This window comes from Acartia tonsa, chromosome 15 (genome assembly GCF_053477335.1).
Source record: "Acartia tonsa isolate MP-2025a chromosome 15, ASM5347733v1, whole genome shotgun sequence".
Taxonomy (NCBI): Eukaryota; Metazoa; Arthropoda; class Copepoda; order Calanoida; family Acartiidae; genus Acartia; species Acartia tonsa.
In genome coordinates, this window is record NC_137274.1 from 27,715,708 (window position 1) to 27,731,604 (window position 15,897).

Sequence of the window (15,897 nt, forward strand, 5' to 3'; positions counted from 1 at the left end):
ATGTTGTCTTCTTAAAAAGTAAGTCTTTTTTGTTGTAAATTAGAATGTTTGATACTGTGTGTACAGGCGTTTAAGAAAAATAAGTTTTTAAAGAAAAAATTGGGATTTAGGACCTTTTTGGAGCATTTTTTTCAAGGTGGACTTTTGCTATGTATTTTTGTTGGTTGTTAACACCGATAAAGACCATGTGGTTTTAACTACCCTGGACTTTTCTTGCAAACCCATTATATTATCGTTTTAAATAACTATATATTTATTTAGGGAGTGAGTCAGGAACCTGAAAGAAAATCTTTCTACATCTCCCAACGGGATACTGAAAAACACCAGGAAAAAAAATACATCTTTAGTTGAAATTGGACAATGAACAAGAAAATTGGGGTATAGTTCCTTTCGTGGCAACGCCTCTTAAGGGGCGATTCTTCGTATTTTTAAAATGGCTTTTTATAGGTTATTTTAGGTTAGGTTAGGTTTATTGGGTTAGGTGATTGCCCCACAGGGTTTGGTACTTGGCCCCGCAGGGGCTAGAAATAGGAGAAAAGCTACTGTGAAAAATATGAAGAATTGCCCCATAAGGTGCTATGTTGCGAAACGGACTATACCCGAAAATTTTAATTAGTGTCATTCAAATTTGGACCTAAAAGCGAGGCATTAATAGTTTTTTTTTTATCGCGCCGTATTTTAGACAGCTTTCCAGGAACATTGAAATGAAAATTAGGATAAAATTGAAAAAAAATTCTAAGAGGATATTACCGTAATACGATATTATTTTCACATTCTAGGTATTTCAATATGTTGACTTAAAAATAAAGTGAGGGGGCGGAAGTGACACTTTTTGAAACCAAAACTGAAAGTCAAAGGAACTCAACTAAATAAAGAGTTACAGCTTTGAGATTTCACATGGTAGTTGCTATATAGAAGTACAATATGGAACTGTTAAGAAACGGCGGTGGAACCGCCGCTCCCGCCGAAATTTATTTTTGTCTTTTCTCGCTATATTAGATAATTTTTTTTATAAAAATTTCCCTTATTTTTTCATATAAAAAGTGTCAAGTGCAAATATATTGAACGGCATCATACTTCTAGTAAACCACACATCTCTTTTACTGCATTTGCAGCCTTCCACTTTCCTGTCGTCCCTTATATTTGCATTTGGAGAGAAAAGTCGAAAAAAATTCGGCGGGAAACAGCGGTTTTCCGCAGGAGCAGCGGTTCCGCCGCCGTTTCTTCACAGTTCCATATTATACCTCTTAAAAGCAACTGCCACGTCAAATCTCAGAGCTGTAACTCTCTATTTAGTTGAGTACCTTTGACTTTTAGTTTTGGTTTCAAAAAGTGTCACTTCCGCCTCCCCCCTTTTATGTATTTTTATCTGTGCAGAGAGGGTTCTACATCTCAGATAATCGGTCTCCAGCTCAGGAGGATATCAAGTCAGCCAATACTACAGTCAGGTAATATTAGTGGTGGAAAAGTTTGGACACTAAGATATATAAATTGGAAAGAAATTTAATGTTAGAGGTTGATTTGAAGTCTGCATCAAATTTTAAGGATATTTTATAAAATTCATTTTTTGTATAATTCTTTATTGAAAAGCGCAAATACAATTTAAGTTAAGGGGGGGGGGGGGGAAGTTTTGACACATTTGCGTAAACCTGGCACCTAGGCTTTATCTTCGGACTGAGAGAATAAGTTATTAATGATAAAATCATTCTTATATGATGAATTTCACTAAGTTTTAAGATTTTTTGGATAGGCCTCCAGGTTAAAGGTCAACTTATAAAACAAAATATGCAATTTTTAATATTATTCACATATTTGAAGAAAAAATATGCATATTTTGTTTTATAAGTTGATTTTTAACTTTAAACATTTATTTTTTATTTTTGCCTGTACAGAGACCACCTGGAGGCCTGGAGCTCCGGAACCTATCCTCTCAGTCCAAAGATAAAGCCTAGGTGCCAGGTTTACGCAAATGTTTCAAAACTTCCCCCCCCCCCTTAATTTTAACATCCGTGATAGGTGGATTGAAAGCTACCTACGCTCTAATTGGTTAAATGATTTACGATACAAAGCTTCTCCAGTGCACTGTAGAGAAAAACCATATCGTTTCAGCAGTTAGCAAGATCCTTTGCTACACACAGACAGTTAGATAAACCAACAGCCAAGACAATGGAAGAAAAAATTAATGTTCAAATTCAATGATAGTAAATCTTTTACCCCTTCTGAAGATTTCAGTTACTGGTTTAAACCAAACAATCATTATTTTTTAGAAGTTCCCAAAGTTTTTAAGCTACCCAATAAGAGAACTTTAAAACCTTTGGGTACCAGTTTGGTTGAAAGTTTTAGAAACTTCTAGTTTAAACCAAACTATCAATATTTTTTAAAGGTACCCAAAGTTTTTAAGCTATCCAATAAGAGAACTTGTTTAAAAACTTTGGATACCAGTATAATTTTCTTCAGGCGAACGTGGGGCACCCCTCAGCCAATGCTGTTGCCCGAACAACACCATCAGTATCAACACCATAACCAAGGTAGGTCAAGTACCAAATCCCCTGCAGGGTAAGTTTTAAGGGGGGAAATTTTTGAAGAAAAAAAAAACATTGTCTTGATTGATTCCAAATTGCCTAATTTGGCGAGAAATGAAAAAAAAATTTGGCGGCGGCGGAAAACGGCGGGAGCGATGGTCACTGATAATCTTCAAAGTAACATTGGCCCTACATTCGCTTAAAATTAGCTCACCCTAGCTCTAAGGGTTCTCAAGTACCCCTTCTCAAACCATTTTAGTGCACATCCTCCAAATTTTGATTTCCTTAACTACAAAAATTTTGAAAATCGGACCATCAATACCAAAGATATGGGGGAAAATAGCCAAAAAACCTGCCATATTGGGGGGGGGGGGGATGTGAAATAAATTACACAAGGTATAATTTAAAATTAAATTATTTTTAGGCCATTTGCCTCCTGGAGATCAATACTCATCAGGTAAACACTTTTTTAATATTGTGGCAAATAGTTTACTAGGGTCTGTTTGTCTGTTCTTACACATGGATCTAAAGGGATAAGACAATGGAATGTAGATAGGTTTAGGCACCTTAACTGTCCAATTTGGTCAATTTAGAACAAAATTAGAAAGATTTACATGAAGATACTTGTAATTTTCTCTAAAATAACTAATTTTATAACTAAGACAAAATAAGACAATAAAGGACGTTAGGTGAAGGTAGTTTTAAAAATAAAAGTAAAATTTGATCACCAAAAGTAATTTTAAAATTTTCTACTATGGGAAGGTACTAACTCAATTTAGGGAAAGCTTGTTCTGAACTCACCATAAGGTCCCAGTACGTCCTGTGTAAACCATTTCTGCGGGGTTTTTTTCTAACCTAACAAGCCTTTGGGTGGGGTGTGTCTGTTCTTGTACATGGATCTAAAGTAATAAGATATTGGCCGGTTTGCTAGGGTCTGTTTGTCTCTTCATATACAGGGATCTAAAGGGATAAGATAATAGCCAGTTTACTAGGGTCTGTTTGTCTGTTCTTATACATGGATCTAAAGGGATAAGACAATGGCCGGTAAATAATGTACATCCCCAATAATAATACAACTTTGTTTCCAATTTCGCCACATGGCCACTCGACAATTTTTAAATTGCTCTCTTGTAACAATAAAGCTGTCAACTCTGTTTCGACTTTTAGTGTACTCAATTTCCAGTTTCCCACGTCTTAAATTATTCACTGTATCTATAAAGTTACCAACTCTGTTTCTACTTTTAGTGTACTCAACACCCGCTGAGCAATTTCTGGTTCACCATGTGGCCGAGTAACTTCCTTGTTTTTAAATTATTCTCTGTAACAATAAAGTTACCAACTCTCTTTCTATTTCAGCAACTGCAAAGCAATATCTGTGTCACCATGTGTCCGAGTAACTTCCTTGTTTTTGAATTATTCTCTGTAACAATAAAATTGCCAACTCTCTTTCTATTTCAACAACTGCAGAGCAATATCTGTGTCACCATGTGTCACCTGTTATTAAATTAATCTCTGTATCTATAAAGTTGCCAACTCTGTTTCTACTTTTAGTTTACTCAACACCCGCCGAGCAATTTCCGGTTCACCACGTGGCAGAGCGACCAACTCTACTGAATCAAGGTGGCGGGTTTTCTCAACAATATCACATGCAAGGTAACTTATTTTCCAGTATTACTTTGAAACTGAGCTAAAACTTTTTTTCTTTTTTAATTTGTTTAACTAAAATTAAAAATGAGGGGGGGGGGGCAAGAAATTGGGTTATTCAATTCAACTCTCTCCTCCTCAAGTGCCCCTAGAGGCCTCTAGTAGGAGTTGCATATATTGTCCAGGGTTTGCAAAAATCCGGGTTTTTCTAGAAAAGTCTGCAGACTATTGAAAAGTCCGGTTTTAACTGGTTAAATCGTGGAAAAAAAACCAGAACAGCCTGTATGCAAACATTATTAATTTCACGTACCCCCCAACAGTATTTAGGCTACCGTTAACAACAACAACATGATATATTTATATATATCATAATATAAAAGACAGCTTTCCGCGGACATTATGCGGATAGTATGACTAAGAAACGGTTCTAATCCAGCAGATTTGTGAAATTATCCTTTATTTTAGGTGCCCCCCAACAGTATTCCGGCTACAATCAACAACAACAACAGCCACTAAACGGGGGTAGTCCTGGGGGTGGGGGCTACCATCCCCCACCCTCCTACAACCGGCCCCTATCTGCACCAGGGGGTGGAGGGTATATGAATCCTGTTAGTTCTTCTCAGGGTTATTCAGGTAAAGGCCTCTTTTTCTCTCCCCTTCTCTCTCCATCTACCTCTTAATAATCCTTATTATAACAATAAAATAATAAGAAAGTTCCAAGAAAAAAGCATTCGTCTGAAAATTATATTACCAGCACATCAGACTGATGTAACCATTATGTAATTAATAACTAGAAAAATCTCCCTGGAACCCATTCAACCCATAGCCCCATAACCCAAAATTTAATTGGATTCCTAGATTGTTTATTAAACAAATATCACAATACAGTTTTTACAAATGATATTTTCTGGAGAGAAAAAAATTGTCAAAACCAGCCACATCATAACAAATTAAGTTTATTGATACTTGTCTGCAATATTCAAAATTAACAAACGAGTTAGCAGCATTCTGTTTGCTAGTACCTAAAGTCAGTCAGAAACTGCTAAATTCTTGCACATTCCCTTTAAGCCAGTACCCAAAGTCTGAGACTCCTAAAATTTGAATATTCGATCCATTGTCCCCTCCCTTACTCCCTGAGTATCTCCCTCTTCTTTCTTTCTTTCTCTCTGTTTCTCTAACTAATTCTCTCTTTCTCTTCCTCCCCTCTCTCTTTTTCTCTATCTTAATAATCCTTTTTCTTAGGTTATATTATTAACCAGTATGGTGGGGGAGGCCCCTCATATCCTGAACCTTATGGGTCAACCTTTACTCTCTTTCTTTCCTCTTTCTCTTTCACTATCTTCCCTCTTTCTCTCTCTTTCACAATAATCCTCATTTTTTACTCAGGTTATGGTAGTAATCATTATGGTGGTGGAGGCCATTCCTATCCTAAACCTTATGGGTCAACTTTTACCCTGTGTCTTTCCTCTTTTCTTTCTCTCTTTCTCTTCCCCCTTTCTCTCTCTTAATAATAGTTTTTCTTAGGTTATGTTGTTAACCAGTATGGGGGTGGAGGCCGCTCATATCCTGAACCTTATGGGTCAACCTTTACTCTCTTTCTCTCTCTCCTTCCTCTTTCTTTCTCTCTCTCTCTCACTATCTTCCCCCTTTCTCTCTCTTTTTCAACAATCATTATTTTTTCTCAGGTTATGGTAGTAACCAATATGGGGGTGGTAGTGGCCCCTCCTATCCTGAACCTTATGGGTCAACCTTTACTCACATTCAGCCCAACAACTCAGATGTACAACAACACCAACACCACCACCACCAACCTCAACTTCATCAACAACAAATGCAACATCAAACTTATGAAGGTCCGGGCACTGTGCGAATCAACTTGTCTCGCAACAATAGTTTCAACAGCCAACAACAGCAGAGACATCTACACATGCAACAACAAACTAATATTTACACCTCCCCGGCAAACACCAACTATTCGGAACCAATTTACTCAGAACCACCAGCAGCGGCATCTGTCTATGGTGGCGGCAATTCTCTGGCAGTGACAGCCTCGCCCAATCCTGGCAGACCCAGAAGCACACCTGCCTTTACCCAGGTCGAGGAGAGAAGCTTGGTGCCTCCCGCCATCGCCGAGAAACCCGCCAACCTGTCCGCACTTGCACATTTCCAGCAGAGGCGCAATGCCGCCGCGGCGGCCAACCGAAGCTCAGGATCAGGATCTCCAATGTCAGAGACTCCTCCCCACCATCATCCTGTGGAGAATCTGTACGAGTCTGTTGATCATGGCTACACAAAATCCAGGTAAGTTTTTTTAAAATCCAAAGCTCTAATTGGTTGAAATACAATCAAGTGATTAAATCCAAAGCTCCTATTGGTTGAAATACAATCACGTGATTAAATCCAAAGCTCCTATTGGTTGAATAAAAATCACATAAAATGCAAAGCTCCTATTGGTTGCATTTATTTCAGGTCTCCTTCGCCAGCTCCTGTTCTCCACGCCCAACCATCCCCAGCTGTGGCGGAACATTATTATGAAACTCTGGAACCGCAGGCCACCCCTCCCAGAAGTTTCAGCTCCCCAAGAACATCTCTAACAATGAACAGGTCCGGACGGCCATCTCTGGAGACATGTGAGCCTCGACAACTAGATTTCAATACACCCTCCAGACTCAGGTAAACTTCTTTACAACAATTTATTGGCCATTGTCTTATCACTTTAGAACCCTGGGTACCAATTCAGTAATCCTAAGAAATAAGAGATGGATGATAAATTGATGTACATCCTTAATGATGATAAACAATATTACCCCATCTGTAGATTATATTTATTATGGAACTATAGACTCTTCACTGTAAAGGAGAAACACAATATTGGTTCAGTGGAAAACGCGATCTGTTGCTACAAACAGACAGACATTCATTAACTTTTATACAAGGATAGACATTAACCGTAAGACTATTAAGGATTGGATTTTAAGGTTTTGTATTAAGGTAGTACGGACTTCCCAGGGGGGTGGAAAAGGCTTTATTACCATAGCCACCCATCAAAACCTTCGAAATGCCATTGTCCAAATTTTAGGGTGTTAACTACACCTTCTACTAATTAAAAATTTTATCTTTAGGGGGTAGATGTTGGGGTAAAAAAGTGTTAATAATGTAATGAAACCATTTTTTAGGGACAGCAATAGCCTTGGTTCCCCCTCGTCAAATCTTCCACCAAGCGGGGTCATGGGTAAACCTTCGCTGCCCCCCACAGGAGCTGCAGGACAGCTGGAGGAGCAGGAAATAATGACCTCCTCAACTATTGAAACTCTCAACACCATGAAAACTGAAACTATAGGTAATTATATTAGATAGGTATAGTCAGTCTAGATGATTAATCTCTTAATTTGACCAATAGAAACATAGAGTTGTGAAAATCCGACGACATGAAAATACAGTTCTTTTTTATTTCATCCATACAATAAGTCCGCTCTAGAGGGATAGGAAGGTTGCGGTAAAAATTTGTAAAGGTATGAGTTTTAAGGCTCAAAAACAGTTGTAGATCGATTAAATTTATGTTTACAGAGCGTTTCAAAAAAACTGCGTTAACTTTTTTGTTTTTAAAGATAACTTCTTGGGATGAAAAGTATTTTAATTTTTATATTATAATCTAAAATACTATAAAGAGTTAGTCACCTAAAGTTTGTTCAACCAAGAGAAACGAGAAATATTGCTATTTGTAAGGATCTAAAAAGCGTTTTTCAGAGAAAAAAAAGGGAAATAATGACAAAAAATTAAACATGCACTTTCATTTAACCATTTACCATATTATTAATGGGATTTTAAAACTTTTTTCTCAAAAATTTACAAGTTATTTCAATCAAATTGATATATCAAATTTAATAGCATTTTTCTCCTACATGTACCTATCAGAAAAGCCGTATTTTTAGAGATATTAAAAACACCTTAAGCAAATCTGGTGTACATTTTTACATAGAATATGGACCTATAATCATTTTTTTCATACTCCTACTGGTTGTTTCCCAAAACCGGAAAACGCAGTTTTTTTTAAACGCCCTGTACATTAAACAAAAAAAAATTTGTCTAGTTCTTTTCAATAAGGAATACACATATTACATTATCGTTTTACTACTGTTCTTAAGCCTTAAAACTCAAACCTGACTTAATATAAAGCTCCTATTGGTTGAAAAAAAGATCACATGACTTAATCTAAAGCTCTCATTGGTTACAGGTGATACCAGCGACGCTAAGGGATTTGTAATATCATTTGATAATGACTCACCAGTGAAACCAAAACCAGTTCTAAGACCCAAACGGACAAGCAGGTGAGATTTGTAAATTTTCTCGTACTAAAACATAGATGTGTCATAACTAAAGATGTTAAAAATGGTTCCTACTGCTACTCAGTCTTCAATATAAAGGTTGTGCACAATGAAAGGGTTGGTTGTCTGTAAGATGTTTGATCAAGTAAGACTGATCTCCAAAATCTTGACATGCATCACCTAAAGTATTTTCTTGTCCATCCAGCGACGTTCACAGGGTTTTATCAGGGTGTCAACCCTCTCCCTCTTAATTAAAATCATGGGATGTGCAGTACGTTATCTCAAAAACTTTGAATGCCTTTATTGAATTTTGATTGATTCATTTTAAACTTAAAATTAAATATTCGAACCCATAGTCATAATCTACTAAAGCTAATTGTCCATTGACCTATAACCCCATAAAATCTAAAGCTCCTATTGTTAAAAAAAGATGACTTTAACCCTATATAAGGCTCCTATTGGTTGAATTAGGAAACCTGACTGAATCTAAAGCTTTTATTGGTTCGAAAAAAATCACATAACGTGATATTATCCTCCTATTGGTTGAATTAGAGAAACCTGACTAAATATAAAGCTCCTATTGGTTGAATCATTTTTTTGTAATTTCTAGACGCGAGTCTCTGACAAGCGGAATCTCAAATGACTCAGTCAGCAGGTAAAAAAATATCTATTAAAAGCTACTGTGAAAATACGATGAAACTCGCTACTTCGTTTTCTTTCCATCATCCAAACTTACTAATTTGAAATTAGCCAATTGGAGAGTCCCAAGGTTGTGTTCTAGGACCAATGTAAACTGTTCCCGTATTGCTTCGGAACCGATTAATATCCTGTGGATTAGAACTGGTTCTGAGCCATACTGTTAAATTATGCCTAGCATCGTATCCAGTTTTCTACGAATATAAATACGTATAATCAAAAGATTTTTCAGGCCGTGCCTTTGGCATCATGGGGCTAAAAAACCTGGTTTTAATATTATAATTGTTCATTTTATATCCGGGGAAAGCTGTTTATTTATAATGCGATGCAAGAAATAACTATTATTTTGTTTAGTGACAGACGTGATAGCACTACAACGAATATTTGTGGGCCGGTTTTCCGCGGATATAAAATGTACAATTATAAGGTTAAACCAGATTTTTTTAGCCCAGAGATGCCGAAGACATGGGCTAAAAAACTGTTTTTAATCTTTTGATTTTTTTGGAAGTTTGAAGTTTTTTAGCTAGAAGTAATTATTGAGATAGAATGAGGAAACACCGAGGAAACTGTGTACACAATCGGCAACTAAAATTCAACTGAACTTCTTTTGTTTAGTGACCGACGTGATAGTACTACAACGAATATTAGTGGCACAGCCAAAACTCCGGATGACAGCCTTCAAATCTCACAAGACTCTAAACAGGCACTTTACTTACATTTAATGGTTGAAACGTTTGGACACTCAACTAAATTTACATCCTTTAACTTGAAGATACTGGCAGCCAGGGATCTAAAGGGATAAGACAAAAGCAGTTGAGTTGATGTACATTCCCAATGATGCTACACAAAATTACCCCTTCTGTAGATTACAATTAGTGGTTGAAACGTTTAGACACTCGACTAAATTAACCAGCTAAACAAAATTCAATTAAAGTCCCAAAGGTTATTAAGCCAACGATGAAGGAACAAACATAGTTTAATCTTTTCATAATTTTAAACTTAATACCCGCGGAAAGCTGTCTATAATACAATGCGATATTTAACTATTCCTTTATTTTGGTGAATATGTAAGCAACAGATCTATAGTATAGATGTATATACAGATAACTACCTCCCTTCCTTTTCATTGACCTTTTTTGTCTGCTTCTAAATTGTTTTTCGCTACTAGGCTGTGTTAATATAAGGTATTGGTTAATTTTCAATGACCCAATAGAAAGGTTGCACAAGGTTTATGCGATGGGGAGATACAGTTATTTAACCATTTCTCCCTCTAATGTTTTACTCTAATATGTAAGTAAGTGTAAAATATCTCAGAATTCTGCTTTATCCTATGGTAGTAAAGCTTCTACCAACCAATCAATAAGAAATAATCTTCAACAAGAACGAGATATTTCCACCACCAGTAGCAGCAATCCACCCTCCAGCTCAAATAATTTAGAAGGTATTTATTCTCCGGGATCTAAAGGGATAAGACAATGATTGATAAATTGATGTACATCCATTAAACTAAATGAACCAACCAATTAATATTCAATTAAAGTCCTCAAAGTTGTTAAGCCAACAAATAAAAAAACGTAATTATTAAACTTTGGGTACTAGTGTAATAAACAGACCGATGTCCCCTCCCTAATACTAGCTACTACGCGCCCCTAGAGCCATCAAGGAGCACTTTAGGTGTAGGGGGGTTAAATAGTTGCTTTAGTTTTTAAAAAATACTTAAGTACCTAGGTAATAAAAACATTTTGGGAGGGTAATTTTTACCAACCCTTTTTTAAATTTTTGTTTTAAAAAGAAACTTTGGACCGGAGGTTAGTGGCACCCTCCCCAAAAATAGTTATAAACCTTCTCATGACATCTGTGGAGCTCCCCTGTAAAGGAGATCCATATCGGTTCAGCGGATAAAGACAGATATACACAGAGAGATTCTGTTACTTTTATATAAGAATAAGAAAATTTTAGAGATAGATGAGTAAGAGGGTTATTTTTTTCGCATATTTCTGTTGGGTTGTAGACAAATGCTTTTATTAAGTCAAACTGTTATTAATTATTTTATATACATTTAGTTATAATTAAGAACACTTTGACTTAATAAGAGCATTTGACTACAACCCAAAACCTAATTTTACAGAATTACGCGATAAAATGATTCTCTTTCTGAAGAAAAAAGACATTTTACCTATCTATCTATCTACCTTTCTATCTATATTTCTAACTATATATCTATAAATAATAAGCTAGACAACTATGAAATTTTTTTTCTATCTCTCCTTCTTTCTATCTATATTCTTATCTATCTATATTTCTATCTATCTATCTATAAATATTTAGATAGACAACTATGAAATTACTTTCAGGAAAACTAGAAGTTAGAGATCAATATTCCAACATTCAAAATGAAAATTCATCTTCACAAAGGAAATTAAGCTTTTTAACAACAAACTTTTAGAAATATGGTTGTTGCAGCAAATCATTTCGGATATAGGCTACATTTATTTATCCTAGGCTTTTTGTTTGCAGCAATAAAAAATCAAAAAAATCATAGAAGGGATGATCTGACAAAAATTTGCCGAAGTAACAAATGAAAGTATAATCAATAAACTACAACTTTGCTTTTCAGAAGATTTCTGGCAAATGTTTAGAACATCGTTAAAAAAGCTTTTTTTCCCGCCAGTGAATTGTGTGTCCTGTGTGAGATATCTGAGATACAGCAGCCCATACTCAAACTCTGCTCCAAATGCTCCAATGTCCTCAAGGAATTTCAACCATCTAAATGATAATGATAATGTCGTATGGGTGAGTTGCACCTGGACTGAATAGTCAACTTGACAACTCAATGCTAGATTCCTTCACCTCATACCCGTAGTACAGTACATAGCAGACAACCAACCCTTTGATTGCACGATCTTTGTCTGGAGATCCTAACTGTGTATTTTTGGGACTAGTGTATTAAACAGCTCAATGTCCCCTCCCTCCCTCTCTCCCTGCTTATTAATGGTTGAAATTGAATCTAGGCAAATATAAACTCCCCAGAGGCTTTGTTGAGGTGTAGCAAAGTTGGCGCTTGTGATCCAGGAATGATATTTGATTAATTTATAATAAACTAGCGACTACGCCCCCTAGAGGCCTCTAGGGGCACTTTAAATGTTTTTTTAAAAATAATACAATACCTATCCAAATGGCTTTCAAGTCTCTACGAATCACAAAAAAAAATTATGTTTAAAGACTCCTATGCAAAGACTCCTATACTTCTTAAGCCGGATACCGGATATCCGGCTGATATCTAATGCCGGATATCCGGTTCCGGCCGGATATCTGGCAAACGTTCGATATCCGGCAAATTACCGGATATCCGGCCGGATAATCGTATATCCGGCGTCAAAAATCAGCCGGATATCATATAACCGGATAGTTTTAATATCCGGTATCCGGCCGGATATTTATAATGACCGGATACCCGGCCCAACCCTACTTAAGAGCAGCATAGATAGGTTTCGTAGAGACTTAAACAAACAAAAAAAAAACATTTAAAGTGCCACTGGAGGCCTCTAGGGGCGTAGCCGCTAATATTATTATAAATGAATCAATAATTTTTGTTAACAGAGGAGTATTGTCCAAAATGTATGATTGAGAAGTCAAAATGTATGGATTTATTTGATAAAATTAGGGATAATTTCCAGGAGGCAAATCCTTCCCTAAATTCAGCGGTAACAAATCTTTTTATCCTTTTTCAAAGCGCAGCTTTTCTATAATTAGGGTCGATCCGTCCGTCCGTACGTCCTTTCGCCCACGTCTAGAGTGGATAGCTTTTTACGTCAATTTAGGCATGTTAGAATTATCCTATCGATTTCAAACTTTGCATGGTGATTCTAAGTATATATTATATTATGCTTTTTATGTTTTTTTTCCACACTTTCAATACATTTTCTTACATATTTATTCTTAATTCTCATCTCCGGGCTAAAAAAAACTAGTTTTAATCTTATAATTGTACATTCTATATCCGCGGAAAGCTGTTTGTAATACAATGAAAGAAATAACTATTCCCAACTCCCAAAACATTTTTCCTACACTCCAAATACATTTTCTTACACTTCAGTATGTATTTTTTTCCACACATTCAAAACATTTTTGCCATGCTAAAGTGTATTTATTTGGAACTTCCAAATACATTTTCCCAACTCTTGAACTTCCATAGGAATTTTTTCCCTTCAAATATTTTTCCCACACTTTTCCCCCTAGATTTAACAAATTTTTCCCTAAACTCCCCCCAAAAAATTGCCATGCTAAAGTGTATTTATTAAGAAGCTGGATGATAAGAAGTTGGAGTGGGTGCAGATGATGACATTGAAGAGAAAACAACAGGTACCCAAAGTTTTATTATATTAGTACCCAAAGTTTTATTATATTGGTACCCAAAGTTGGAGTGGGTACAGATGATGACATTGAAGAGAAAACAACAGGTAACTAAAGTTTTATTATATTGGTACCCAAAGATATATTATTGGTACAGGCTGAGTAGACTATGTTAAAGGGAAAGGAGTGGAAGGCAATTCCGTTACACTATTCCTATTTGATAAACTAGCGGCTTCGCCCCTAGCCTCAAGGGGCGAAGCCCCAAGAGGTAATTTTAAAAAGAATTATGTATTTCTGATGCTGCCATTTTATGTGAAGTGACTGCCTAAAAACAATTTATTTTTGGGGGGGTTGGGGGTGTCCCACCCACCAAAAAAATAGCTTAAAACCACCACAGGACCCGTAGGTATATTCCCTGAAGAGTAGAGCCCTATCGGTTCAGTTGTTACTTAGATCTTAAGCTTCAGGCGGACAGACATAGATTGCACATTATCCTATTTCATATAATTATATAAGTTTGGGTATCATTACAATTATATAAGTTTGGGTACCAATATAATAATATAAGTTTGGGTACTATTCTAATTATATAAGTTTGGGTACCATTCTAATTATATAAGTTTGGATACTATTATAATTATATAAGTTTGGGTACCATTACAATTATATAAGTTTGGGTACTATTCTAGGCTGAAGAGGCGAGGGTGAAGCGGGAAGAGGAGGCGAGAAAGCGAAGAGAAGACGAAGAAGCCAAAAAGGTGAGCTCAGCTACTCAGGGATAGTAGAACCGATTAATATCCGCTGGATTAGAACCGGTTTTTAGGCATAATATCCGCATAATGTCCGCGGAAAGCAGTCTATAATACGATGCTATACATAATATATGAAACTAAGCGATCTAAAGGGATAAGACAATGGCTGGTTAACTTAAGTACATCCCTAATGATGATACACAAAATTACCCCTTCTGTAGATAAAAATAATTGAAACGTTTGAACACTTCATCAATCAATCAATCAAAATTTAATAAAATTCCCCAAAGTTGTTAAGCCAAGGAATAAGAAAAAGTTATCATAAAACCTTGAGGACTAGTGCAATAAACAGCCCAATGTCCCCTCCCTCCCTATGAGCCATATAATGACGTCATTTTATCAGGGAGGGGGGGGGGGGGGAACTTGAACTGTAAAGTAGCCTGGTACCCAAAGTTTTATAACCACGTTGTTTTATTTATTGGCTCAAAAATTTTGGGTACTTTTATTGAATTGTGGTGTTATCGTATTAAAAACAATTTAAACTTTAAGATATTTCCGCGGAAAGCTGTCTATAGATAATTAAAAATAGGTTTTATCACATAGTATTATAAACAGCTTTCCACGGATTTAAAAATGTACAATTAAAAGATAAAAGCCAGTTTTGTTAGCCCCGAGATGCTGATGGCATGTGCCTAAAAAAAACTTATATTAGAAAACTGGATATAATATATGATACATGATTTATCAGTATAGCTTAGAACCAGTTCTAATCCAGCGGATATTAATCGGTTTCGAAGCCATACTGGAAAATAATTTCTATGTTTATCTTTAAATGTTTAAATGAAAGGCCTGTATTCTTTTTTTTGTTTCAAAAAAGCATCAGATTTCATGAAAACTTTTCTTTTTATTTTACTTTCCCTGGAGAGCTGTCTACAAATAACTAAAAATAGGTTTTTTATTACATAAACAACTTTCCACGGATATAAAAATGTACAATTATAAGATTAATATTATGATTCTACATTTTTATATTCATAGAAAACTGGATAGAGATATAATACGATACGATACATGATTTTTCAGTATGGCTTAGAAGGGGTTCTTTTTGCATCGTATTACAGACAGTTTTCTACGAATATTAATAAATAACAATTATTTGGTAGGCGGAGCAAGCCAAGAAGAAGGAAGATGAGAAACGGCGGAGAGAGGAAATATTTGAACAATACAAGATAAAAAAGGTACCCAAAGTTGTATGCATGTACCTAAAGCTTTGCTCCTAGCAGACTTAAAACGTACAGGGCTATTTAAATCAGGGATCTAAAGGAATAAGACAATGACCTATAAATTGATGTACATCCCAAATGTTGATATACAAAATTACTAAGATTAAAAGCTACAGAATAGTTATTTTCAGTATGGCCTCGATTTGAACCGGTACTCAGCCATACTGAAACTTCATGTATAGCATCGTATTACAGACAATTTTCCACGAATATTAAAATAAAAATTATAAAATTAATACCAGTTTTGTTAGCCTGGTCGTTAGGCTAACAAAACTGGTTTAAACTTGTGATTTTTCATGTTTTTATAATACGATGCGGTAAA

At 35.8% G+C, this 15,897-nt stretch overlaps 1 protein-coding gene across 1 annotated transcript in view; it reads left to right on the top strand.

Annotated features, from left to right (window-relative positions):
- Positions 1 to 266: 266 nt before the first annotated feature.
- Positions 267 to 15,897, top strand: part of LOC145307142 (uncharacterized) — a 41,674-nt gene continuing 26,043 nt past the window's right edge. Inside the window, exons 1-20 of the mRNA XM_080149503.1 lie at positions 267 to 324; positions 1,375 to 1,448; positions 2,458 to 2,528; positions 2,947 to 2,979; positions 4,074 to 4,175; positions 4,632 to 4,799; positions 5,852 to 6,467; positions 6,636 to 6,839; positions 7,343 to 7,506; positions 8,401 to 8,494; positions 9,102 to 9,146; positions 9,803 to 9,890; positions 10,502 to 10,628; positions 11,542 to 11,600; positions 11,857 to 11,938; positions 12,197 to 12,256; positions 12,785 to 12,891; positions 13,490 to 13,549; positions 14,230 to 14,298; positions 15,456 to 15,530. Of these exons, the coding sequence (XP_080005629.1) occupies positions 2,483 to 2,528; positions 2,947 to 2,979; positions 4,074 to 4,175; positions 4,632 to 4,799; positions 5,852 to 6,467; positions 6,636 to 6,839; positions 7,343 to 7,506; positions 8,401 to 8,494; positions 9,102 to 9,146; positions 9,803 to 9,890; positions 10,502 to 10,628; positions 11,542 to 11,600; positions 11,857 to 11,938; positions 12,197 to 12,256; positions 12,785 to 12,891; positions 13,490 to 13,549; positions 14,230 to 14,298; positions 15,456 to 15,530 (2,199 nt within the window). The 5' untranslated portion in view covers positions 267 to 324; positions 1,375 to 1,448; positions 2,458 to 2,482. The remainder of the gene's footprint in view (positions 325 to 1,374; positions 1,449 to 2,457; positions 2,529 to 2,946; positions 2,980 to 4,073; positions 4,176 to 4,631; positions 4,800 to 5,851; positions 6,468 to 6,635; positions 6,840 to 7,342; positions 7,507 to 8,400; positions 8,495 to 9,101; positions 9,147 to 9,802; positions 9,891 to 10,501; positions 10,629 to 11,541; positions 11,601 to 11,856; positions 11,939 to 12,196; positions 12,257 to 12,784; positions 12,892 to 13,489; positions 13,550 to 14,229; positions 14,299 to 15,455; positions 15,531 to 15,897) is intronic.